Source organism: Canis aureus, chromosome 33 (assembly GCF_053574225.1).
Source record: "Canis aureus isolate CA01 chromosome 33, VMU_Caureus_v.1.0, whole genome shotgun sequence".
Classification (NCBI taxonomy): domain Eukaryota; kingdom Metazoa; phylum Chordata; class Mammalia; order Carnivora; family Canidae; genus Canis; species Canis aureus.
In genome coordinates, this window is record NC_135643.1 from 828,439 (window position 1) to 853,125 (window position 24,687).

The 24,687-nt window shown below is 38.9% G+C and overlaps 2 protein-coding genes and 1 long non-coding RNA gene across 12 annotated transcripts in view; 2 read left to right on the forward strand and 1 right to left on the reverse strand.

Annotated features, from left to right (window-relative positions):
• ART3 (ADP-ribosyltransferase 3 (inactive)) overlaps positions 1-24,687 on the forward strand; it is a 207,122-nt gene that overhangs the window by 39,090 nt on the left and 143,345 nt on the right. The window lies entirely within an intron of this gene.
• LOC144304097 (uncharacterized) overlaps positions 1-24,687 on the forward strand; it is a 109,024-nt gene that overhangs the window by 6,504 nt on the left and 77,833 nt on the right. The gene's annotated exons all lie outside the window — the stretch shown is intronic.
• CXCL10 (C-X-C motif chemokine ligand 10) lies at positions 21,581-23,966 on the reverse strand. The gene is made up of 4 exons (XM_077882517.1): positions 23,813-23,966; positions 23,148-23,274; positions 22,835-22,924; positions 21,581-22,375 (listed from the first exon to the last, which is right to left on the reverse strand). Exons 1-4 carry the CDS (start codon positions 23,871-23,873, stop codon positions 22,357-22,359), a joined length of 297 nt encoding a protein of 98 aa, XP_077738643.1. The 5' UTR covers positions 23,874-23,966; the 3' UTR covers positions 21,581-22,356.

Here is a 24,687-nt window from a genome sequence, read left to right on the forward strand (position 1 = left end):
CTTTATGGAGATAGAGAATAAAGGTATGAAAAAAATATGTACTATATTTACAGATCATGATAATGGCGATAGATCAAGTGATAGAAGTATTGTTATTTTCAATAGATTGGCAAGGAAATCCTTTTCTGAGAAGGTGATTTGTGCAGAGAGCTGGATAAAGTGAAGGAATAAGCTATGGAAATGATGGGAATGTGTTTGCTGTGCTTGAGAAGCAATAGGAGGCTGTATAGCTGGAATGAAAACATGGACGAGACCATGTTTATCTTTAATCTCCTGTTTTAAAAGTATTATTCTGGCTGTTGTGTAGAGAATAAACGGTAGCAGGCAAGAGGGTAAGCAGGGAGAATAGTAATGATATTGTCTGGTGACCTGAAATATATCTAGTAGTAGTTGAATGATTTTTTAATATAAGTAAATTAAGTTTTAGCCTAGTGTTGGAATGAACTTTATATATATACACACATACATATATATATAATGTGTTCCTTTATATGTGTGTGTATATATACTTATATATATTTATATAAATATGACTCTTTTCAGTTCACATCTTTCTCAGAGATAATAATCTCATGGTCACTAAGAACCTAAATACTAGACCTTTAAGATTAACTTAGTGTCTTTGAAAATTGGTTTTCATTTGGTTAACTTTTTTCTTATTAGAAACCATGAAAGGGGTGCCTGAGTGGTTCAGTTAGTTAACTGTCTGCCTTTATCATGATCCCAGGGCCCTGGGATAGAGCCCCACGTTGGGTTCCCTGCTCAGTGGGGAACCTGCTTCTCCCTCTCCCTCTGCTGCTATCCCTGCTTGTGCACTCTCTTTCTCTATCAAACAAAATATATTTTTTTAAAAAGTGAGAATGTTCTTCGTAGAAAGTTTGGAAAATAAACAGTAAAAATCATCTATAATTCTGTCACCTAGAAATAGTATTTTAACTAACCCTTGACACTTATTTTAGTCACATTTCTGGAGGATTTCTATTTATGTTGATATAGGTGAGAAGACAGAGGCATGGGCAGACTTTAATGACTTGTTCAGAATTGCTAGAGTAATTATTGTATTCTTAGTTCTTTATTGAGATTCTCAGGCCCTGAATGGAGTGGGAATGATATTAGTTATCAAATTCTAAATATGAACTGTGAATTAAGTAAGTATACCATGACAAAGCAAACAAAGAGAGACAATTATAATAGTTTTTTCCCTTTTTCTTAAGGCCTTAAGATCATATTGCAATATATAGATCATTGTGGACCGTGTATTTTTCTAGAAAAAAGATTCTTCCCCACAGATTTAGAAATGACTATAGAGGAGCACCTGGGTGGCTTGGTTGGTTGGGTGGCTGACTCTTGATTTCAACTCAGGTCATGATCTCAAGAGTCCTGGGATCCAGCTCTGTGCTCAGTGGGGAGTTAGCTTGAGGATTCACTCTCTTCCTCTGCCCCTCCCTCTGCTTATGTGCCTGCTCAGTTGCTCTCCCTAAAACAAACAAATCTTTTTAAAAAACGACTGTTCTACAGCAGATGTGTCCATTTGTTCACTGTGTACCTCAAATTTTACTTACATCAAACATGGTGAACTTCCTACCTAGGAAAGGGATTCTTCTCATCTGATTCCTCTATTCTTAGACTTATTTTTTAATATCTGTGTAGACTTTTTCTGAGCCAGATTTCTGCATGAGCCTTGTTTTTTGCTTTATAATTTAAAAACTCATTTAAAAAATTACCTGGTTGTGGCAGAGACAAGTACATTTTTTCCGAACAGTTTCTATCTGTCATTGCGACTAATAAGGCAATACCTTCTTCCTGGACAATGTAGGGTGGACTGCAGCATTTAAGAGCCAGTATGCCACTTCCGTCTTTGTCTGTCTTATCATGACGATCTTCAATTGAGTAGACAGAGACTGTATTCCTGAGTCAACAAAGAGGCATTGCCAACCTACATGGAACTTAATGTGAGCAAAAAAATAAACTTTCATTGTATTAGGTCTTTCATATTTTGGGAGCTTTATTAGTACAGCATAGTCTAGCAATAGTATATGTTATTTTTTGTGTATGTTTTATCATATATATGTAGCTTAGAAATGTGAAACAGTGATGGCATACTTAGCAAAAAATACTTTCATAATCTAATTCTTATCTATCATTTTCCACAGTATTCATATTTATGGTTTTATGTTTATATTATTCCAGGTTGAAACACATGTTGTCTCACACCTATGTCTTTGATCATGTTCTTTCTTTCCTCTGCTAGAATTCACTTTTTTTCCCTTTTACTTACTAGATACAATGCATCTTTCAAATTCCAGATCGCCATCACTTTCTAGGAAAATAAGGCTTTCCTAATTTTCTGTTTTTTGGTACTTTTGGAGGTTTTTCAGTCCACAGTTTTTTTCAGTTCACAGTTATTTTTATCTCTATCATTGGTAGTAACTGAGGAACTCATGATATATTCATTCTTACAACTTGGTATGTAGTGGGTGTCAATAGATATATTTTTTTAATTTTTATTTATTTATGATAGTCACACACACACAGAGAGAGAGAGAGGCAGAGACATAGGCAGAGGGAGAAGCAGGCTCCATGTACTGGGAGCCCGACATGGGACTTGATCCCGGGTCTCCAGGATCGCGCCCTGGGCCAAAAGCAGGCACTAAACTGCTGCGCCACCCAGGGATCCCAATAGATATATTTTTTAAAGATTTTATTTATTCATGAGAAACAGAGAGAGAGAGAGAGAGGCAGAGACACAGGCAGAGGGAGAAGCAGGCTCCATGCAGGGAATCCAATGTGGGACTCAATCCCGGGTCTCCAGGATCACACCCTGGGCTGAAGGCGGCGCTAAACCGCTGAGCCACCCAGGTTGCCCTCAATAGATGTTTATTAAATAAATCCCATACCTTTGAACAGAGAACATCTTACAATTCTATTGGTTAACACTTTCATGAAAATTAGTTGACCATAGACAGTAAGATTGTGGACTTTTTGTATAGATTTAGGGGGTCAGGAAGAAGAAGAAAATGAGAGAGCAGAAAGAAATTTTGCCCCTTCGTGTTTTTGCTATGATCCAGTTAAGGCTTCCATACTAATGGTTATGTATGTACTGTATTTCTTTGTCATGCCAGAATGTGGTAGTACTCTTAGGCATGGTCTCTCTTCTCTGTTTTTTTTTTTTTTTTTGGTATTGCATTAGATTTTTATTTTTTCCAATTGACATATAACATTGTTAGTTTCAGATGTATAACATGATGATTTATTGTTTGTATATATTGTGCATGGTTATCCACTAAATCTCTATCCATAGTTAAAACTTTTTTGTGTGTGATGAGAATTTTTAAGATCTATTCTTTTAGCAACTTTTTGAATACTTAATACAGTATTTTAAAAAGATATTATTAAATTATTTGAGAGCAAGAACAACCTTGAGCTGGTGGGGAGGGGCAGAGGGAGAAGCAGCAGCAGACTCCCTCCTGAACAGGGAGCCTTACCTGGGCTCCATCCTAGGACCCTGGGATCATGACTTGAGCTAAAGGCAGGCACTTAACCGACCTAGCCATCCAGGTGCCCCTATGTAATACGGTATTATAAACCATAGTGACTGTGCTATATGTTATGTTTTCAGTGATACCTCTCTAATTCTTCCATTTTGCTATGTGAAGCTGCTTGATACTCATGAAGACATCTCACAATTGGTAATGTTCTGGAGTTTTTTGTTTCTTTGCTAGTTTGTTTCGCCTTTTTAATGTACAGCATTTTAAACATATTCTAATTTAAATTCTAGTTAGCCAACTATTAGTTTCAGGTGTACAGTATAGTGATTTGGCATTTCCACACAATACCTGGAGTTTATCACAAGTGTATCCCTTAATCCTCATTACCTGTTTCGCCCATCCCCCTATCTCCTCTCTGGTAACCATCAGTTTGTTCTCTATAATTAGGAGTCTTTTTCTTGGTTTGCCTCCGCATCCCCAATATGTTCATTTGTTTTGTTTCTTGACTTCCACATGAGTGAAAGAAATCATGTGGTGTTTGTCTTTGACTGAGTTATTTCATTTAGCATGACACTTTCTAGCTCCATCTGTGCCGTTGCTAATGATTAGATTTCGTTTCTTTTTTCCTTAATGTTATTTTACTTATTGGAGAGTGCGTGCATGTGCATGAGCAGGGGAAGAGGCAGAGGGACAAGCAGACACTCTGTTGAGTGTGGAACCCAACGTGGGGCTCGATCCCAAGACACTGAGATCACGACCCAGAGTTGAAGTCAGATGTTTAAACAACTGAGCCACCCAGGTGTGCCTACAGTTCATTCTTTTTTAATGGCTGAGTAACAGTCGTGTGTGTGTGTATGTATGTGTACACACCACATTTTTTTTATCCAGCAGTTGATGGATACTTGGGCTATTCCAATATTTGGCTATTATAGATAATGCAGCTGTAAACATTGGGGTGCATGTATCCCTTTGAATTAGTATTTTTGAATTCTTTGGGTAAGTACCCAGTAGTGCAGTTGCTGGATCATAGGGTAGTTCTATTTTTAACTTTCTGAGGAATCTTCATACTATTTTCCAGAGTTGCTGTATCAGTTTGCCTTCCCACCAGCAGTGGAAGAGGGTTCTGTTTTTTCCACATCCTAGCCAATACCAGTTGTTTCTTGTATTTTTTAACTATTCTGATAGGTGTGAGGTGATACCTCATTAAAAAAATTTTTTTTAAAGATTTTATTTATTCATGAGAGACACACACACAGAGAAGCAGAGAGAGGAGCAGGCTCTATGCAGGGAGCTCGATGTGGGACTCGATCCCGGGACTCCAGGATCACGCCCTGGGCCGAAGGCAGACACCCAACCCCTGAGCCACCCAGGCGTCCCTAAAAATTTTTTTTATTTTTTAATCTTATTTAAATTCAGTTAGTTAACATATAATGTATTATTGATTTCAGAGGTAGAAGTCAGTGATTCATCATTTATAATACTCACTGCTCCTTACATCATGTGCCCTCCTTAATACTCATCACCTAGTTACCCCATCCCCCCACTTCCCTCCCCTCCAGCAACCCTGTTTGTTTCCTATGATTGAGAGTTTCCTAAGATTAAAGATTTTATTTATTTATGAGAGAGAGAGAGAGAGAGGCAGAGACACAGGCAGAGAGAGAAGCAGGGTCCATGCAGGGAGCTTGATGTGGGACTCAGATCTCGGGACAGACCCTCAACCGCTGAGCCACCCAGGCGTCCCTATTTTTAAAAATATTTTATTTATTCATAAGAGACACAAGAGACACACAGAAGTAGAGACATAGGCAGAGGGAAAAACAGGCTCCCTGCGGGAAGCCCGATGGTGGGACTTGATCCCAGGACCCTGGGATCATGACCTGAGCCAAAGGCAGATGCTTAACCACTTAGCCACCCAGATGCCCCAAGATTTTTTTTTTTATGGCTGAGTAGTTATTTTTATGGCTGAGTAGTAGTCCATTGTGTGTATATACCACATATTCTTTATCCATTCATCTGTTGATGGACATCTGGGCTCTTTCCATGGTTTGGGTATTGTGGACATTGCTGCTAATAAACAAGGGGGTGCAGGTGCCCTTTCGGATCACCATGTCTCTATCTTTGGGATAAATAGTAGTGCAGTTTCTGGGTTTTGGGTACATCTATTTTCACTTTTTGAGGAACTCCATACTGTTTTCCAGAGTGGCTGTACCAGCTTACATTCCCACCAACAGTGTAAGAGGGTTCCCCTTTCTCTGCATCCTTGCCAACATCTTTCGTTTCTTGACTTGTTAACTTTAGCCATTCTCACTGGTGTGAGGTGGTATCTCATTGTGGTTTTGATTTGTATTTCCCTGATGCTGAGTGATGTGGAGCCTTTTTTCATGTGTATGTTGGCCATTTGTCTTCTGTGGAGAAATGTTTGTTCATATCTTCTGCCCATTTCTTGATTGGGTTATTTGTTCCTTGAGTGTTGAGTTTAGTAGGTTCTTTATAGATTTTGGATACTAGTCCTTCATCTGATGTGTCCTTTACAAATACCTTCTCCTATTCTCTCATTTATTTGTCTTCTGGTTTTGTCTACTGTTTCCTTTGCTGTGCAGAAGCTTTTCATCTTGATGAAGTCCCAATAGTCCATTTTTGCCTTTGTTTCTCCTGCCTTCATAGATGTATCTTGCAAGAAGTTGCTGTGGCCAGGATCAAAGAGATTGCTGCCTGTGTTCTCCTCTAAGGATTTTTTTGTTCTGCTTTTAAAGATTTTATTTATTCATGAGAGGCACAGAGAGGGGCAGAGACATTGGCAGAGGGAGAAGCAGGTTCCCAGTGGGGAGCCTGTTGCAGGACTCGATCCCAAGATCCCTGGATCAAAACCTGAGTTAAAGACAGATGCTCAATCACTGAATCACCCAGATGTCCCTCTCCTTGAGGTTTTTGATGGATTTAGGTCTTTCATCCATTTTGAGTCTGTTTTTGTATATGGTGTAAGGGAATGGTCCAGTTACGTTCTTCTGCATATGGCTATCCAATTTTCCGAAAACTGTTTGTTGAAGAGATTGTCTTTTTTCCATTGGATATTCTTTCGTGCTTTGCCAAAGCTTAGTTGACTGTGGAATTGAGGGGCCATTTCTGGGCTCTCTGTTCTGTTCCATTGATCTGTGTGTCTGTTTTTGTGCCAGTCCTATATGGTCTTCGTTCATTACAGCTTTGTAATAGACCTTGAAGTCCGGAATTGTGATGCCACCAGTTTTGGTTTTCTTTTTCAGAAATCTTTTGGCTATTCAGGATCTTTTCTGGTTCCATACACATTTTAGGATTATTTGTTCCAACCTGTGAAAAAGTTGATGGTATTTTGATAGGGATTGCATTGAATGTATAGATGGCTCTAGGTAGCATAGACATTTTCACAGTATTTGTTCTTCCAATCCATGAGCATGGAATGTGTTTCCTTTTCCTTTTGTCTTCCTCAATTTCTTTCATGAGTGTTCTATAGTTTTCTGAGTACAGATATTTGCCTTTTTGGTTAGGTTTATTTCTAGGTATCTTATGGTTTTGGATGCAATTACAGATGGGATTGACTCTTTAATTTCTCTTTCTTCTCATTGTTAGTGTACAGAAATGCAACTGATTTCTGTGCTTTGATTTTATATCCTGCCACTTTGTTGAATTCTTGTATGAGTTCTAGCAATTTTGGGGTCAAGTCTTTTGAGTTTTCCATGTAGAACATCATGTCCTTTGCAAAAGTGAGAATTTGATGACTTCTTTGCCAATTCAGATGCCTTTTAATTCTGTTTGTTGTCTGATTGCTGTGGCTAGGACTTCTAGTACTCTGTTGAACAGCAGTGGTGATAGTGGACATCCTTGCTGAGTTCTTGACTTTAGGGGAAAAGTTGTCACTTTTTCCCTATTGAGAATGATATTTGCTGTCGGCTTTTCATGGGTGACTTCTATGATATTGAGATATGTGTCCTCTATGCCTTCACAGTGAAGAGTTTTAATAAAGAAAGGATGCTGTACTTTTTAAAAATGCTTTTCTGCATCTATTGAGAGGATTATATGGTTTTTGTCCTTTTATTACTAATATAGTGATCATATTGATTTGTGGATGTTGAACCACCCTTGCAGGCCAGGAATAAATTCCACTTGGTTGTGGCGAAGAGTCCGTTTAATGTACTGTTGGGTCCTATTGGCTAATATTTTGGTGAGAATTTTGGCATCCATGTTCATCAGGGATTTTGGTCTGTAATTCTCCTTTTTGGTGGGGTCTTTGTTTTTGGGATCAAGGTAATGCTGCTTTCATCGAAAGACTCTGGAAGTTTTCCTTCCATTTCTGTTTTATTGGAATGGCTTCCTAAGAATAGGTATTAAGTCATCCTTAAATGTTTGGTAGAATTCCCTTGGAAGCCATCCAGCCCTGGACTCTTGTTTGTTTGGAGGTTTTTGATTACTGCTTCAATTTCCTTGCTGGTTAGGGGCTCAGATTTTTTATGTCTTCCTTTTTAAATTTTGGTAGTTTATACAATTTCACTTTTTTACTATTTTATTTATTTGACAGAGTGCATGCAAGCACTCAAGCTTTGTGAATGGCAGGCAGAAGGAGAGGGAGAAGAAGGCTCCTTGCTCTGCAGGAATGTGGGGCTTGATCCCAGGACCCTGAGATCATGACATGAGCCAAAGGCAGACAGTTAACAGACTGAGCCACCCAGGTATCCCCAGTCTCATTTTTAAAAAAGAATTTATTTATTAGAGAATGTATGCCTGCAAGCTGGAGCAGGGTGGAGGGGCAGAGGGAGAGGCAGGCTCCCAGCTGAGCAGGAAGCCCAGGCGATCTCTCATTGTGCTTCTGATTTGTATTTCCCTGATGTTCAATGATGTTGAGCATCCTTTCTTGTCTGTTGGTCATCTGTATGTCTTGGAAAAAATGTGTTTTCATGTCTTCTGCCTATTTTTAAATTTGATTATTCATCTTTTGGGTATTGGGTTTTGTAAGTTCTTTATATATTTTGAATACTAATTCTGTATGAAATACATTATTTGCAAATATGTTCTCCCATTCAGTAGGTTGGGGTTTATTTATTTTTTTATTTTTTTATTTTTTTTATTTTTATTTTTTTATTTATGATAGTCACAGAGAGAGAGGCAGAGACATAGGCAGAGGGAGAAGCAGGCTCCATGCACCGGAAGCCCGATGTGGGATTCGATCCCGGGTCTCCAGGATCGCGCCCTGGGCCAAAGGCAGGCGCCAAACCGCTGCGCCACCCAGGGATCCCTGGGGTTTAGTTTAGTTGATTGTTTTCCTTGCGGTGCAAAAGCTTTTTAATTTGATGAATTCCTAATAGTTTATTTTTGCTTTTGTTTCCCTTGCCTCAGAAGACTATACCTAGAAAGAAGTTGCTGCAGCTGATGTCAAAGTTGTTACTGCCTGTGTTCTCCTTTAGGATTTTTATGGTTTCATGTCTATCATTTAGGTTTTTAATCCATTTTGAATTTTTTTTTTTGTGGTCTAGTTTCATTCCTTTGTTGCTGTCCAGTTTTCCCAGAACCACTGGTTGAGAGACTGGTTTTTTTTTCCATTGCATATTCTTCCTGCTTTGTTGATTAATTGACCATGTAATTGTGGGTTCATTTCTGGGTTTTCTATTCTGTTGTCTTGATCTGTGTGTTTGTTTTTGTGCCAGTATGATACTGCTTTGATTACTACAGCATTGTAATATAGCTTGAAGTCCAGAATTGTGATGCCTCCAGCCTTGCTATTCTTTTGCAAGGTCGTTTTGGCGATTTGAGGTCTTTTGTGGTTCTATACAAATTTTAGGATTATTTTTTCTAGTTCTTGGGAAAATGCTGGTGGTATTTTGATAGGGATTATGATTAATGTGTAGATTCCTTTGCGTGGTGGTATGGACATTTTAACAATACTTGTTTTTCCAATCCATGACATAGAATGTCATTCTGTTTCTTTGTATTGTCTTGAATTTCTTTCATCATTGTTTTATACTTTTCAGAGTATAGGTCTTTCACCTTTATTCCTAGGTCTCTTAATGGTTTTTGGTGGAATTGTAAATAAGATTGATTCATTGATTTATTTTTTTTGCTGTTTCATTATTGGTATATAGAAATGTGACAGATTGGGGCCCTTGGGTGGCTTAGTTGGTTTAGTGTCTGCCTTCGACTCAGGTCACAATCTCAGTCCTGGGATGGAGCCCCACATAGGAGTCCCTACTCACCAGGGGAGAGGAGGCCTCTGCTTTCCACTCTCCATCTGCTACTCCCCCCACATGCATGCCCACACTCTCTCTCTCTCAGATAAGTAAAATCTTAAAAAAGAAATGCAATAGATTTCTGTATGTTGATTTTGTATCCTATGACTTCACTGAATTCACCTATGACTTCACTGAATTCACCTATCAGTTGTAGCAATTTTTTCATGGAGCCTTTCCAGTTTTTGGTATAGAGTATTATGTCATCTGCAAATAGTGAAAGTTTGACTTCTTCCTTGGCAATTTGGGTGCCTTTAATTTCTTTTTGTTGTCTCATTGCTGTGGCTAGGACTTCCAATATTATGTTGAATAAAAGTGGTGAGAGTGGACTTCCTTGTCTTGTTCCTGACCATAGAGGAAAAGCTTTCAGTTTTTCTCCATTGAGGATGATGTTAGTTGCGAGTTTTTCACATAAGCCCTTTATAATGTTGAGATGTTCCTTCAGACTGTACTTTGTTGAGGGTTTTTATCTTAAATCGATGTATTTTGTCATGCTTTTTTCTGTATCTATCAAAATGGTCAAATGGTTCTTTTTTTTTTTTTTTTTTTATTTTTTACTTACATGGAGTATCACATGGATTGATTTGATTGAAGATTTTTTAAGTAGGCTCCATTCCAGCTTGGAGCCAATGTGAGGTTTGAATCCCTGATCCTGAGATGAAGACCTAAGCTGAGATCAAGAATCAGATGCCAGAGGGGCTGTACCAGTTCACATTCCCATCAACAGTGCAAGAGGGTTCCCCTTTCTCCACATCCTCTCCAACATTTTTGTTTCCTGTCTCGTTAATTTTCCCCATTCTCACTGGTGTGAGGTGGTATCTCATTGTGGTTTTGATTTGTATTTCCCTGATGGCAAGGGATGCAGAGCATTGTCTCATGTGCTTGTTGGCCATATCTAGGTCTTCCTCCGTGGAATTTCTGTTCATGTCTTTTGCCCATTTCACGATTGGATTGTTTGTTTCCTTGCTGTTGAGTTTAATAGGTTCTTTATAGATCTTGGATACTAGCCCTTTATCTGATATGTCATTTGCAAATGTCTTCTCCTGTTCTGTAGGTTGTCTTTTAGTTTTGTTGACTATTTCTTTTTCTTTGCAGAAGCTTTTTATCTTAAGTCCCAATAATTCATTTTTGCTTTTGTTTCCCTTGCCTTCATAGATGTATCTTGCAAGAAGTTACTGTGGCCAAGTTCAAAAAGGGTGTTGCCTGTGTTCTCCTCTAGGATTTTGATGGATTTTATCTCACATTTAGATCTTTCATCCATTTTGAGTCTATCTTTGTGTATAGTGTAAGAGAATGGTCTAGTTTCATTCTTCTGATATGGTGTCCAATTTTCCCAGCACCATTTATTGAAAAGACTGTCTTTTTTCCAGTGGATAGACTTTCCTGCTTTGTCGAATATTAGTTGACCATAGAGTTGAGGGGCCATTTCTGGGTTCTCTATTCTGTTCCATTGATCTATGTGTCTGTTTTTGTGCCAGTACCACACTGTCTTGATGACCACAGCTTTGTAGTACAACCTGAAATCTGGCATTGTGATGCCCCCAGATATGGTTTTCTTTTTTAATATTCCCCTGGCTATTTGGGGTCTTTTCTGATTCCACACAAATCTCAAAATGATTTGTTCCAACTCTCTGAAGAAAGTCCATGGTATTTTGATAGGGATTGCATTAAATGTGTAAATTGCCCTGGGTACCATAGACATTTTCACAATATTAATTCTTCCAATCCATGAGCATGGAATATTTTTCCATCTCTTTGTGTCTTCCTCAATTTCTTTCAGAAGTGTTCTATAGTTTTTAGGGTATAGATCCTTTACCTCTTTGGTTAGGTTTATTCCTAGGCATCTTCTGCTTTGGGGTGCAATTGTAAATGGGATTGACTACTTAATTTCTCTTTCTTCAGTCTCATTGTTAGTGTATAGAAATGCCACTGATTTCTGGCATTGATTTTGTATCTTGCCACACTGCCAAATTGCTGTATGAGTCCTAGCAATTTTGGGGTGGAGTCTTTTGGGTTTTCTGTGTACAGTGTCATGTCATCTGCAAAGAGGGAGAGTTTGACTTCTTTGCCATTTGAGTGCCTTTGATTTCTTTTTGTTGCCTGATTGCTGAGGCTAGGACTTCTAGTACTATGTTGAATAGCAGTGGTGAGAGTGGACATCCCTGTCGTGTTCCTGATCTTAGGGGAAAGGCTCCCAGTGTTTTCCCCATTGAGAATGATATTTGCTGTGGGCTTTTCGTAGATGGCTTTTAAGATGTTGAGGAATGTTCCCTCTATCCCTACACTCTGAAGAGTTTTGATCAGAAATGGATGCTGTATTTTGTCAAATGCTTTCTCTGCATCTGTTGAGAGGATCATATGGTTCTTGTTTTTTCTCTTGTTGATATGGTCTATCGCACTGATTGCTTTACGAGTGTTGAACCAGCCTTGCCTCCTGGGAATAAATCCCACATGGTCATGGTGAATAATCTTAATGTACTGTTGGATCCTTTTTATTTTATTTTATTTTTTTTTAATTTATTTTTTATTGGTGTTCAATTTACCAACATACAGAATAACCCCCAGTGCCCGTCACCCATTCACTCCCACCCCTCGCCCTCCTCCCCTTCTACCACTCCTAGTTCGTTTCCCAGAGCTAGCAGTCGTTACGTTCTGTCTCTCTTTTCTGATATTTCCCACATATTTCTTCTCCCTTCCCTTATATTCCCTTTCACTATTATTTATATTCCCCAAATGAATGAGAACATATAATGTTTGTCCTTCTCCGATTGACTTACTTCACTCAGCATAATACCCTACAGTTCCATCCACGTTGAAGCAAATGGTGGGTATTTGTCATTTCTGATGGCTGAGGAATATTCCATTGTATACATAGACCACATCTTCTTTATCTATTCATCTTTCGATGGACACCGAGGCTCCTTCCACAGTTTGGCTATTGTGGACATTGCTGCTAGAAACATCGGGGTGCAGGTGTCCCGGTGTTTCATTGCATCTGAATCTTTGGGGTAAATTCCCAGCAGTGCAATTGCTGGGTCATAGGGCAGGTCTATTTTTAACTCTTTGAGGAACCTCCACACAGTTTTCCAGAGTGGCTGCACCAGTTCACATTCCCATCAACAGTGTAAGAGGGTTCCCTTTTCTCCGCATCCTCTCCAACATTTGTGGTTTCCTGCCTTGTTAATTTTCCCCATTCTCACTGGTGTGAGGTGGTATCTCATTGTGGTTTTGATTTGTATTTCCCTGATGGCAAGTGATGCAGAGCATTTTCTCATGTGCTTGTTGGCCATGTCTATGTCTTCTTCTGTGAGATTTTTCTTCATGTCTTTTGCCCATTTCATGATTGGATTGTTTGTTTCTTTGGTGTTGAGTTTAATAAGTTCTTTATAGATCTTGGAAACTAGCCCTCTATCTGATATGTCATTTGCAAATATCTTCTCCCATTCTGTAGGTTGTCTTTGAGTTTTGTTGACTGTATCCTTTGCTGTGCAAAAGCTTCTTATCTTGATGAAGTCCCAATAGTTCATTTTTTCTTTTGTTTCTTTTGCCTTCGTGGATGTATCTTGCAAGAAGTTACTGTGGCTGAGTTCAAAAAGGGTGTTGCCTGTGTTCTTCTCTAGGATTTTGATGGAATCTTGTCTCACATTTAGATCTTTCATCCATTTTGAGTTTATCTTTGTGTATGGTGAAAGAGAGTGGTCTAGTTTCATTCTTCTGCATGTGGATGTCCAATTTTCCCAGCACCATTTATTGAAAAGACTGTCTTTCTTCCAATGGATAGTCTTTCCTGCTTTGTCGAATATTAGTTGACCATAAAGTTGAGGGTTCACTTCTGGGTTCTCTATTCTGTTCCATTGATCTATGTGTCTGTTTTTGTGCCAGTACCACACTGTCTTGATGACCACAGCTTTGTAGTCCAACCTGAAATCTGGCATTGTGATGCCCCAGATATGGTTTTCTTTTTTAAAAACCCTGGCTATTCGGGGTCTTTTCTGATTCCACACAAATCTTAAAATAATTTGTTCTAACTCTCTGAAGAAAGTCCATGGTATTTTGATAGGGATTGCATTAAACGTGTATATTGCCCTGGGTAACATTGACATTTTCACAATATTAATTCTGCCAATCCATGAGCATGGAACATTTTTCCATCTCTTTGTGTCTTCCTCAATTTCTTTCAGAAGTGTTCTATAGTTTTTAGGGTATAGATCCTTTACCTCTTTGGTTAGGTTTATTCCTAGGCATCTTCTGCTTTGGGGTGCAATTGTAAATGGGATTGACTACTTAATTTCTCTTTCTTCAGTCTCATTGTTAGTGTATAGAAAAGCCACTGATTTCTGGGCATTGATTTTGTATCCTGCCACGCTACCAAATTGCTGTATGAGTTCTAGCAATCTTGGGGTGGAGACTTTTGGGTTTTCTATGTTGAGTATCATGTCATCGGCGAAGAGGGAGAGTTTGACTTCTTCTTTGCCAATTTGAGTGCCTTTGATTTCTTTTTGTTGCCTGATTGCTGAGGCTAGGACTTCTAGTACTATGTTGAATAGCAGTGGTGAGAGTGGACATACATCCCTGTTGTGTTCCTGATCTAAGGGGAAAGGCTCCCAGTGTTTTCCCCATTGAGAATGATATTTGTCGTGGGCTTTTCGTAGATGGCTTTTAAGATGTTGAGGAATGTTCCCTCTATCCCTACACTCTGAAGAGTTTTGATCAGAAATGGATGCTGTATTTTGTCAAATGCTTTCTCTGCATCTCATGAGAGGATCATATGGTTCTTGTTTTTTCTCTTGTTGATATGATGAATCACATTGATTGTTTTACGGGTGTTGAACCAGCCTTGTGTCCCAGGAATAAATCCTACTTGGTCATGGTGAATAATTTTCTTAATGTACTGTTGGATCCTATTGGCCAGTATCTTGTTGAGAATTTTTGCATCCATGTTCATCAGGGATATTGGTCTGTAAATCTCTTTTTTGGTTGGGTCTTTGGTTTTGGAATTAAGGTGATGCTGGCCTCATAGAACGAATTTGGAGGTACTCCATCTCTTTCTATCTTTCCAAACAGCTTTAGGAGAATAGGTATGGTTTCTTCTTTAAATGTTTGATAGAATTCCTCTGGGAAGCCATCTGGCCCTGGACTCTTGTGTCTTGGGAGGTTTTTGGTGACTGCTTCAATTTCCTCCCTGGTTATTGGCCTGTTCAGGTTTTCTATTTCTTCCTGTTCCAGTTTTGGTAGTTTGTGGCTTTCCAAAAATGTGTCCATTTCTTCTAGATTGCCTAATTTATTGGCGTATAGCTGTTCATAATATGTTTTTAAAATCGTTTGTATTTCCTTGGTGTTGGTAGTGATCTCTCCTTTCTCATTCATGATTTTATTAATTTGAGTCTTCTCTCTCTTTTTAATAAGGCTGGCTAATGGTTTATCTATCTTATTAATTCTTTCAAAGAACCAACTCCTGGTTCTGTTGATCTGTTCCACAGTTTTTCTGGTCTCGATTTCATTGAGTTCTGCTCGAATCTTTATTAACTCTCGTCTTCTCCTGGGTATAGGACCTATCTGCTGTTTTTTCTCTAGCTCCTTTATGTGTAAGGTTAGCCTTTGTATTTGAGTTCTTTCCAGTTTTTGAATGGATGCTTGTATTGCGATGTATTTCCCCCTTAGGACTGCTTTTGCTGCATCCCAAAGATTTTGAATGGTTGTATCTTCATTCTCATTAGTTTCCATGAATCTTTTTAATTCTTCCTTAATTTCCTGGTTGACCCTTTCATCTTTTAGCAGGATGGTCCTTAACCTCCACGTGTTTGAGGTCCTTCCAAACTTCTTGTTGTGATTTAGTTCTAATTTCAAGGCATTATGGTCTGAGAATATGCAGGGGACGATCCCAATCTTTTGGTATCGGTTCAGACCCGATTTGTGACCCAATATGTGGTCTATTCTGGAGAAAGTTCCATGTGCACTTGAGAAGAATGTGTATTCAGTTGAGTTTGGATGTAAAGCTCTGTAGATATCTGTGAAATCCATCTGGTCCAGTGTATCATTTAAAGCTCTCGTTTCTTTGGAGATGTTGTGCTTAGAAGACCTATCGAGGGTAGAAAGAGCTAGATTGAAGTCACCAAGTATAAGTGTATTATTATCTAAGTATTTCTTCACTTTGGTTATTAATTGATTTATATATTTGGCAGCTCCCACATTTGGGGCATATATATTGAGGATTGTTAAGTCCTCTTGTTGGATAGATCCTTTAAGTATGAGATAGTGTCCCTCTTCATCTCTCACTACAGTCTTTGGGGTAAATTTTAGTTTATCTGATATAAGGATGGCTACCCCTGCTTTCTTTTGAGGACCATTCGAATGGTAAATGGTTCTCCAACCTTTTATTTTCAGGCTGTAGGTGTCCTTCTGTCTAAAATGAGTCTCTTGTAGACAGCAAATAGATGGGTCCTGCTTTTTTATCCAGTCTGAAACCCTTTGCCTTTTGATGGGGTCATTAAGCCCGTTCACATTCAGAGTTACTATTGAGAGATATGAGTTTAGTGTCATCATGATATCTATTCAGTCCTTGTTTTTGTGGATTGTTGCACTGAACTTCTTCTTAAAGGGGAATTTTAAGAGTCCCCCTTAAAATTTCTTGCAGAGCTGGTTTGGAGGTCACATATTCTTTCAGTTCCTGCCTGTCTTGGAAGCTCTTTATCTCTCCTTCCATTTTGAATGAGAGCCTTGCTGGATAAAGTATTCTTGGTTGCATGTTCTTCTCATTTAGGACCCTGAATATATCCTGCCAGCCCTTTCTGTCCTGCCAGGTCTCTGTGGAGAGGTCTGCTGTTACCCTAATACTCCTCCCCATAAAAGTCAGGGATTTCCTGTCTCTTGCTGCTTTAAGGATCTTCTCTTTATCTTTGGAATTTGCAAGCTTCACTATTAAATGTTGAGGTGTTGAACGGTTTTTATTGATTTTAGGGGGGGATCTCTCTATTTCCTGGATCTGAATGTCTGTTTCCCTTCCCAGATTAGGAAAGTTTGCAGCTAGAATTTGTTCAAATACATATTCTGGCCCTCTGGCCCTTTCGGCGCCCTTGGGAACCCCAATTAAACGTAGGTTTTTCTTCCTCAGGCTGTCGTTTATTTCCCTTAATCTATCTTCATGGTCTTTTAATTGTCTCTTTTTTCCTCAGTTTCCCTCTTTGCCATCAACTTGTCTTCTGTGTCACTCACTCGTTCTTCCACCTCGTTAACCCTCGTCGTTAGGGCTTCTAGTTTGGATTGCATCTCATTCAATTGATTTTTAATTTCTGCCTGATCGGATCTAAATTCTGCAGTCATGAAGTCTCTTGTGTCCTGTATGCTTTTTTCTAGAGCCACCAGTAGCTGTATGATAGTGCTTTTGAGTTGGCTTTCTGACATTGAATTGTAATCCAGATTTTGTAACTCTGTGGGAGAGAGGACTGTTTCTGATTCTTTCTTTTGAGGTGAGGTTTTCCTTCTAGTCATTTTGCTCAGTACAGTGGCCAAAAAGCAAGTTGTATTGGGAAAAGGAGAAAAAGAGAGGAGAGAATGAAGGAAAGAAAAGAGAAAGAGAAAAAAAAAAAGGAAGAAAAAAAAAAGAAGAGAAAGAGAAAGAAAAAGAAAGGGAAAAAAAGGGTGGGGGAAGCAAATCAAAAAGCAAAACAAAACAAAAACAAAAAACAAAAAACCCACGGGGGAGTATCTTCTGCTTCTGTATACTTTAAGTCCCTTGACTTCCTCTGGAACTTGTGCATCTAGCTGGTCCTCTGGGGGAGGGGCCTGTTGTGCTGATTTTCAGGTGTTAGCACTTGGGGGAGCTGCTCTGCCCCCTGCCTGGTGCAGGGCTCCGTGGGGGTTGTTTACCCCGTGAGGCCACAGGAGGAACAACCCCAGTGGCGGGGCCAGCTCTGGAGCCCTGGAGTCAGCTCCCGCAGGAACTACTGAGCTCTTGGTCTGCAGGTCCTGGAGGCTTTGGGGCAGGGCCGCTCATTTGCTCAGCTCGAGGCAGGAGTGTCCTTGCTGTCCTGGGCCCTCTTGGCCTCTGCCTGTCCCGGGGGAGGCCGGATCCTGGGCTGTGTCCCGGCGCCCTGTGTTCTGGGGCCTGCGCTTTTGGATTCGCGCTCCCGCCCCGCAGCCCCCTCCGCGGAGCCGCCCCCGAGCCCCCCGAGCTGCTCCCGCCCCGCAGCCCCCTCCGCGGAGCCGCCCCCGAGCCCCCCCCCGAGCTGCTCCGGGTCCCCCGTGCGCGCTGCAGCCCTTAGGGAGCTCGGTGCCTCTCCCGGGGCGCAGGTGTCTGTTAGTGTCCCCGGGAGCCCGAGGGCATCCCCGCCCTCCTGGGTCCTGCTCCACCTCCCTGCGAGCCCCTTTCCGCCCGGGAAGGTTGGTGCAGCTCCTGCTTCTCCGGGATGGGGCTCTCCCGTCCTGGGGACACTCGCCCCGGCCTCAGCCCGGCTCCTCGCGGGGCCCCTCCCCCTTGGAGGCCTTTTGTGTCTTTATTTCTTTTTTCCCGTCTTCCTACCTTGATAGAAGCGCGAACTCTTCTCACTGTAGCATTCCAGGTGTTCTCTCTTTAAATCTCAGGCCGAATTCATAGATTTTCAGTGTAATTTGAAGGTTTTCTAGGTAATTTGGTAGGGACAGGTGATTTGGAGACCCTACTCTTCTGCCATCTTGCCCCTCCTCCTCCTACTGTTGGATCCTATTGGCTAGTATCTTGTTCAGAATTTTTGCATCTGTGTTCATCAGGGATATTGGTCTATAATTATACTTTTTGGTGGGTCTTTGTCTGGTTTTGGAATTAAGGTGATGCTGGCCTCATAGAACGAGTTTGGAAGTATTCCATCTCTTTCTATCTTTTGAAACAGCTTTAGTAGAATAGGTATTGTTTCAATTGCACTGCTGGGGATTTACCCCAATGATACTGATGCAGTGAAACGCTTAACACCTGCACCCCAATGATTATAGCAGCAATGTCCACAATAGCCAAACTGTGGAAGGAGCTTCAGTGTCCGTCGAAAGATGAATGGATAAAGAAGATGTGGTCTATGTATACAATGGAATATTCCTCAGACATTAGAAATGACAAATACCCACCATTTGCTTCAACGTGGATGGAACTGAAGGGTATTATGCTGAGTGAAATAAGTCAGTCGGAGAAGGACAAACATATGGTCTCATTCATTTGGGGATATAAAAAAGAGTGAAAGGGAATAAAGGGGAAAGGAGGAAAAATGAGTGAAAATATCATTGAAGATGACTGAACATGAGAGACTCATAACTCTGAGAAACGAACAAGGGGTAGTTGAAAGGGAGGTGGGGGGGTTGGGGTGACTGGGTGACAGGCACTGAGGGGGGCACTTGACAGGATGAGCACTGGGTGATATGCTATTTATTGGCAAATTGAACTCCAATAAAAAAATAAAAAATAATAATAAAATAGTCAGATGCCAGATGCCTAACCGCTTAACCTTAACCAACTGAGCCACCCAAGCACCCTGATTGATATGTAAATATTGATTCACCCTTGCAACCTAGGAACAAAACCCACTTGATCGTGTTGAATTATTTTTGTAATCTGTTGTTGAATTCAGTTTGCCTGTATTAAGAATTTTTGCATCTGTGTTCATCAGGATATTGGCCTGTAGTTCTCTTTTTTAGTGATGTGTTTCTCTGATTTTGGAATCAGGATATTGCTGTCCTTACAGAGTGATTTTGGAAGTTTTTCTTTGTTTTCTATTTTTTGGGATAGTTTGAGAAAAATAGGTATATATTTTTCTGCATGTGTTTTGTAGAATTTGCGTATAAAGCTGTCTGGTCTTGGACTTTCGTTGGGAGATTTTTGATTACTCATTCAGTTTCTTTGCAGGTTATGGGTTTGTTCAAGGTTTCTGTTTCTTCCTGTTTCAGTTTTGATAGTTTATGTGTTTCTAGGTAATTATCCATTTTTTCCTACGTTGTCCAATTTGTTGGCATAGTTTTTCATAATACTTTATTAATAATCATTTGTAATTTCTGTGGTGTTGGTTATTTTTCCTTTCTCATTTGTGATTTTGTTTATTTGGGTCCTTTCTGTTTTCTTTTTGATGAGTCTGGTTAGAGATTTATCAATTTTATTTATTTTTTCAGAGAATCAGCTCCTTGTTTCATTGATCTATTATTTGTTTTTTAAATTCTTGTATCATTTATTTCTGCTCTACTGTTTATTATTTCTGTTACTGATTCTAAGCTTCATTTGTTGTTCTTTTTCCAGCTTCTTTAGGTTTAAGGTTAAGCTGTTTATTTGAAGTTTTTCTTCTTGAGGTAGGCCCGTATTGCTATATATCCTTTCTTCTTAGGACCACTTTTGCTGCATCCAAAAGATTTTGCACTGTTGTATTTTCATTTGTTACCATGTATTTTTAAATTTCTTTTTGGATTACTTGGTTGACCCATTCCTTGGTAGCATGTTGTTTAATTTCCATGCATTTGTGGTCTTTCATGTATTCAGAAAAATTAAAATTTGTAGATACAGATTAAAGAACAAATTCTCATGTACTCGCCACCTAAGGCTTGCCATCTATTCAAAAATAGAACTTTACCATAATGTGCCCCTCCCTGACTGCATTCCTTTCTAGCCTTCTGAAGTAATTGCCATCTTGAATTTTATGGAAGTCATTCCTTCAGTTTTGATTGTTTTCATTATATATGTTTATGTATGTCTTCACTCCTAAATCCAGGGTTTTTTATCTGTTTTAAAATTTCATAGTAAAGAGAACTATGCTGCATATACTTTCTGTGGCATGCTTCTTTTGTGCAAGACTACTTTTGAGATTCATCCCTGTTGATGTACATAGTTATTTTTATTTATTTCCACTGTTGTATAATATTTCATGGAATTAAGATACCATAATTTACTTACCCATTCCATTTGTGGACATTTGGATTGTGTCCAGAGTTTTGCTGTTATAAACAATATTGCTAAAACATTCTCTCATATATGTCATATGCAAGAAGAATTTATCTATGGTGTATACATAGTAGTAGTACTGCTTAGACATAGAGTGTGCACATGTTAAATTTTATAAGAATACCAAGTTGGTTTCAAAGCAGTTAAAGCTGTTTCTTCTCCTTTCCTTCCTCCACCAGCAGTAGAGGGGTATTCCTCATTGCTTTACAACCTTCTTATCAGTTGGTAGTTATCCAGCTTAAAGAATTTTGCCAGTTTGGTGGTATCAGATGGTATCCCAATATGATTTGAATGTAGATGTCCCTGATTATTAGTGATGTTGAATACTTTTTATATTCAGCTTGTGCAGCATGCATTTTTTCTGTATAATTCCTATTCATTTATTTCTGTTCTCCATTTTTCATTTAGTTGTCTGTCTTTTCCTATTTCATTCATAGGAATTCTTTATATATTCTAGATGCTACTAATTTGCCAACTATAAATGCATTGCAAATATTTCCTTAATGACTAATTGGCTATGGGAGGTGAGGGAGAAGGAATGTAGAATTATCCCAGGTTTCTGGTTTGGGGAAGTAAGTGGATGCTAGTGCTGTAAAACTAGACCATCGAATAGAGGAGGAGAACTAGATCTGGGGGAGAGGGGAATTTGAGATATTTTGGAGTTTGATGTTTCTGTGGAATATTCAGGGGGAGATGTCTTGTAGACATTTGCATATAAGGGTCTGAAGCTTAGGCGAAGTCTGTTAGGCCATATCAGTTCTGAAGGAGTCTTGTATGATGGGCCTTTCAGAATACTGCAGTTGGAAAGAATATGATAATTTTCAAACTCATTTGTTTTCTACTTATTGGATTCTTTTATGAAATACATGTCCCATTCAAATGACCCACTAGATTACTTTGTCTTAGTCATTGTTTTATTAATTCTTGATGTTGACTGTTACATAATCTTAACATTTCCAAGAGAGCACAGCATTTTTATTTTGAAACACATTCAGAATATTTATCTTATATAACATGCAGATTACATATCTAGATTTAAATTTTTTTCATTGCACATTCATGTATGGTACTTACACAAGTTACTCCATAAACACTGAAAACCAGTAGGAAACATGTACATCTAAGAATTCTACTTTGTGTAGGTTTTTATTAAGTAATAATATTTTCAAATACATTTCCAGATTTCTTTAGGCTCTTTGTATTTGGAGTTGTGTACATATAACCACTGAAAGAATATGGGCCCCTTGGGAGGATAGCAGTAGAAGCCTATGAAGTAAAGATTTTTAATTCAAAAAGCATTATGACTATTTTTAGAAGTTCTGAGAACTCTGATAAGCTTAGAGGTGGAAATGTCCCTTAGTAACATTTACAAGATAGCAAAGGTGAGGAAAGTGTCAGTAGTAGGGCTAGGATCTGGTACATTCACTAAAAATGTAGCACCTCAGCATAGCTTATACTGGCTTATACTGGCAGGGCAGAGCGATGAACCAACCGTTCACCTCCCTCAAAGAGTAGTAGCAGCTAATTTGGTGATGGTGATTGGTCACCTTTTAGGAGAACTGTAATCCAGGGACAATTAGGGCTTGCATGTATTGTATACAGGGAAATGATGGCAGAGGTAGTCTCTTTCTGGTCCATCTTTATCAGTACTATGGTGATTACGCGTCTGTGTTCAAGGAGATCTTCTAGACCTGTAAAAAAAAAAAAAACAAAAAAGAGAGAGAAAGGAAGTGTGAAAGTGTGATATACTCAACTATGGCTTCAGCCTGGGTTCTGCTGGGAACATTCTGATTTCATAGGTAACCCCAAGTCCCTAGGCAAAGTGGTCAGATTTCCTGCTGCTAAATGGTCATTGTGGATTATAGGGGCTGTTTTTTTAAGCCCAGGAAAGGCTTGGGGGAAATTTGGTAGCTTTGCTTGAATAGTTAAAGCTCTGCCTCAAGGTTGACACTTCTAGACAGGTAGGGTAACTTTTGATACTACAGGAGATGACATCTCAGTTTACAAATAAATAGAGGTAGAGGCAGGCTTGGTGGTAAACACACTTTCAAGCCAAGGATCCCACAGGAAAACTCAGTGCAAATATTTCTGACTTCCCAAAATTGACATTTCTTAAAGAGCAGTTCTTCTGCAAAGTGCAGCAAACCTACCTTTTCTTGCTAATTGCTTTCACTAAACTCTTGATGGTCTTAGATTCTGGATTCAGACATCTTTTCTCCCCACTCTTTTTCATTGTGGCACTGTAGAAGTAAGTAAGAGTGAAAATACATAAAACAGTTTTGGACCAATAAAACAGAGTATACAGATTTTAGGCCAGACATTTAGGTTTCAGTCTAGATGTTCCTTTTGTTATACAAAAGTCTTAGAATCATTACAAACCCTTTACTGATTTTGTGATCATAGTCATATATTTAATATATGATTACAACTAGGGAAGTGATATTCAGATGGCATTTTACTCACATGATCTCAACATGTGGACACGATGGACTTGCAGGAATCATTTCAATTTTTTCTAAGGACCTTAGATTTACAGGTTGATCACTAATCTTGATACAGGTACAGCGTATAGTTCTAGAGAGAGGTATTCCTGTGGGAAAAAGAGACAGGTACATCAGGGAAGGTTAGTGCAGTTTTTATTTTAGGCATATAATGTGGATTGTCTCCTACTAAGCAGAACCAATATCCCCATGCCATTTGAATAAGTCAAGAAAGATTCCCATTATAACACAGCTCTTAATGATTAATTAGTTGATTATTTGAAAGAAAGGAATTGCGGTTTATGAAATGTAAATTCATACCCTTGAGGCCCAATTCATATGGTTAATTAAGCTGAGTTAACTAAGGAAGTATTTGTCTCATCCTCTCTTTCCTTATTCCCTTATATATATATATATTTTTTTTTTTTGTCTATCCTTTTACTCTTCCTCTTTTCTTCTTTCTTCTCTCCTTTATTCCATTTGCTATTCTGACTGTATATCTGTGGCCAGAGAGAATCTCTGCTTATTTACCCTTCATTTATAGGTAGGCTATGAAACCTTTGCAAATACACTATTCCTGTAATTATAGAATTTATACCGAGCCTTATTTCTGACCTTACAAACTAAATATCCCTTCATGCTCCTTACCTTGAGTTCCATTCAGAGTCAGAAAGATAAGACAAAAAATAAGAACAGCACTTTGGTTCATGATGCTGTGACTGGAGGTTCCTCTGCAGTAGGCTCAGAAAGTCTAAGCAGTTGAGTGTCTCAGAAAATGTGGGCTTAGGATGCAGTATTTATTTGCAAAGGCACTTTCCCTCTCTACCTCTGATTGGATAACGTTACAGTCGACTTAGCAAAACCTGTCTGTTCCTTGGGGAAGTCCCATGTTGCAGAATCAAAAGGTTTATTAGTATTTATTGTGACTCTCAGTTGTGGAATTTCCCTCCACCTCCTTTTTTCACTGAGTTAGGTTTCGCTTTCCAAAACATGAACTATTTCTTGAAAACCAGAAGTTTATTCCATGTAAGTTTTTTTTTTAATGAAAAAAAATTTAATGAATCTTTTTAAGTGAAACTTTGATTCTTGTCTTTGGCCTTCTGCAAAATAAAGATGTAAACTTAATCCTCAAATCAGTCCTAAATAGTTTTTTTTTTCTTTTCAAGGTTTTGTTTAAATTCCAGATAGTTAACATACACTATAATAATATCAGTTTCAGGTGTAGAATTGAGTGATTCATTACTTTCATACAACATCCAGTGCTCATCACAAGTGCTCTACTTAATCCCTATTACCTATTTATCCCCTGTCCCTGCCCACCTCTCCTCCAGCAACCCTCAGTTTGTTCCCTATAGTTGAGTCTTTTTCTTGTTTTGCCTTTCTTTTTTCTCCCCATGTTCATTTGTTTCTTAAATTTGTTTCTTAAATTTCTTTCTTTTTTTTTAATATATATTTTTATTTATTTATTTTTTATTTTTTTTTTTATTTTATTTTTTTATTTATTTATGACAGTCACACAGAGA

Coding starts and splice junctions, on each gene's coding strand:
- CXCL10 (XM_077882517.1), bottom strand. CDS start 23,873: ATGAACCAAAGTGCTGTTCTTATTTTTTGTCTTATCTTTCTGACTCTG. Junction 23,275..23,812: donor GACTCTGAATGGAACTCAAG/GTAAGGAGCATG, acceptor TTTTTCCCACAG/GAATACCTCTCTCTAGAACT. Junction 22,925..23,147: donor TGTCCACATGTTGAGATCAT/GTGAGTAAAATG, acceptor TTACTTCTACAG/TGCCACAATGAAAAAGAGTG.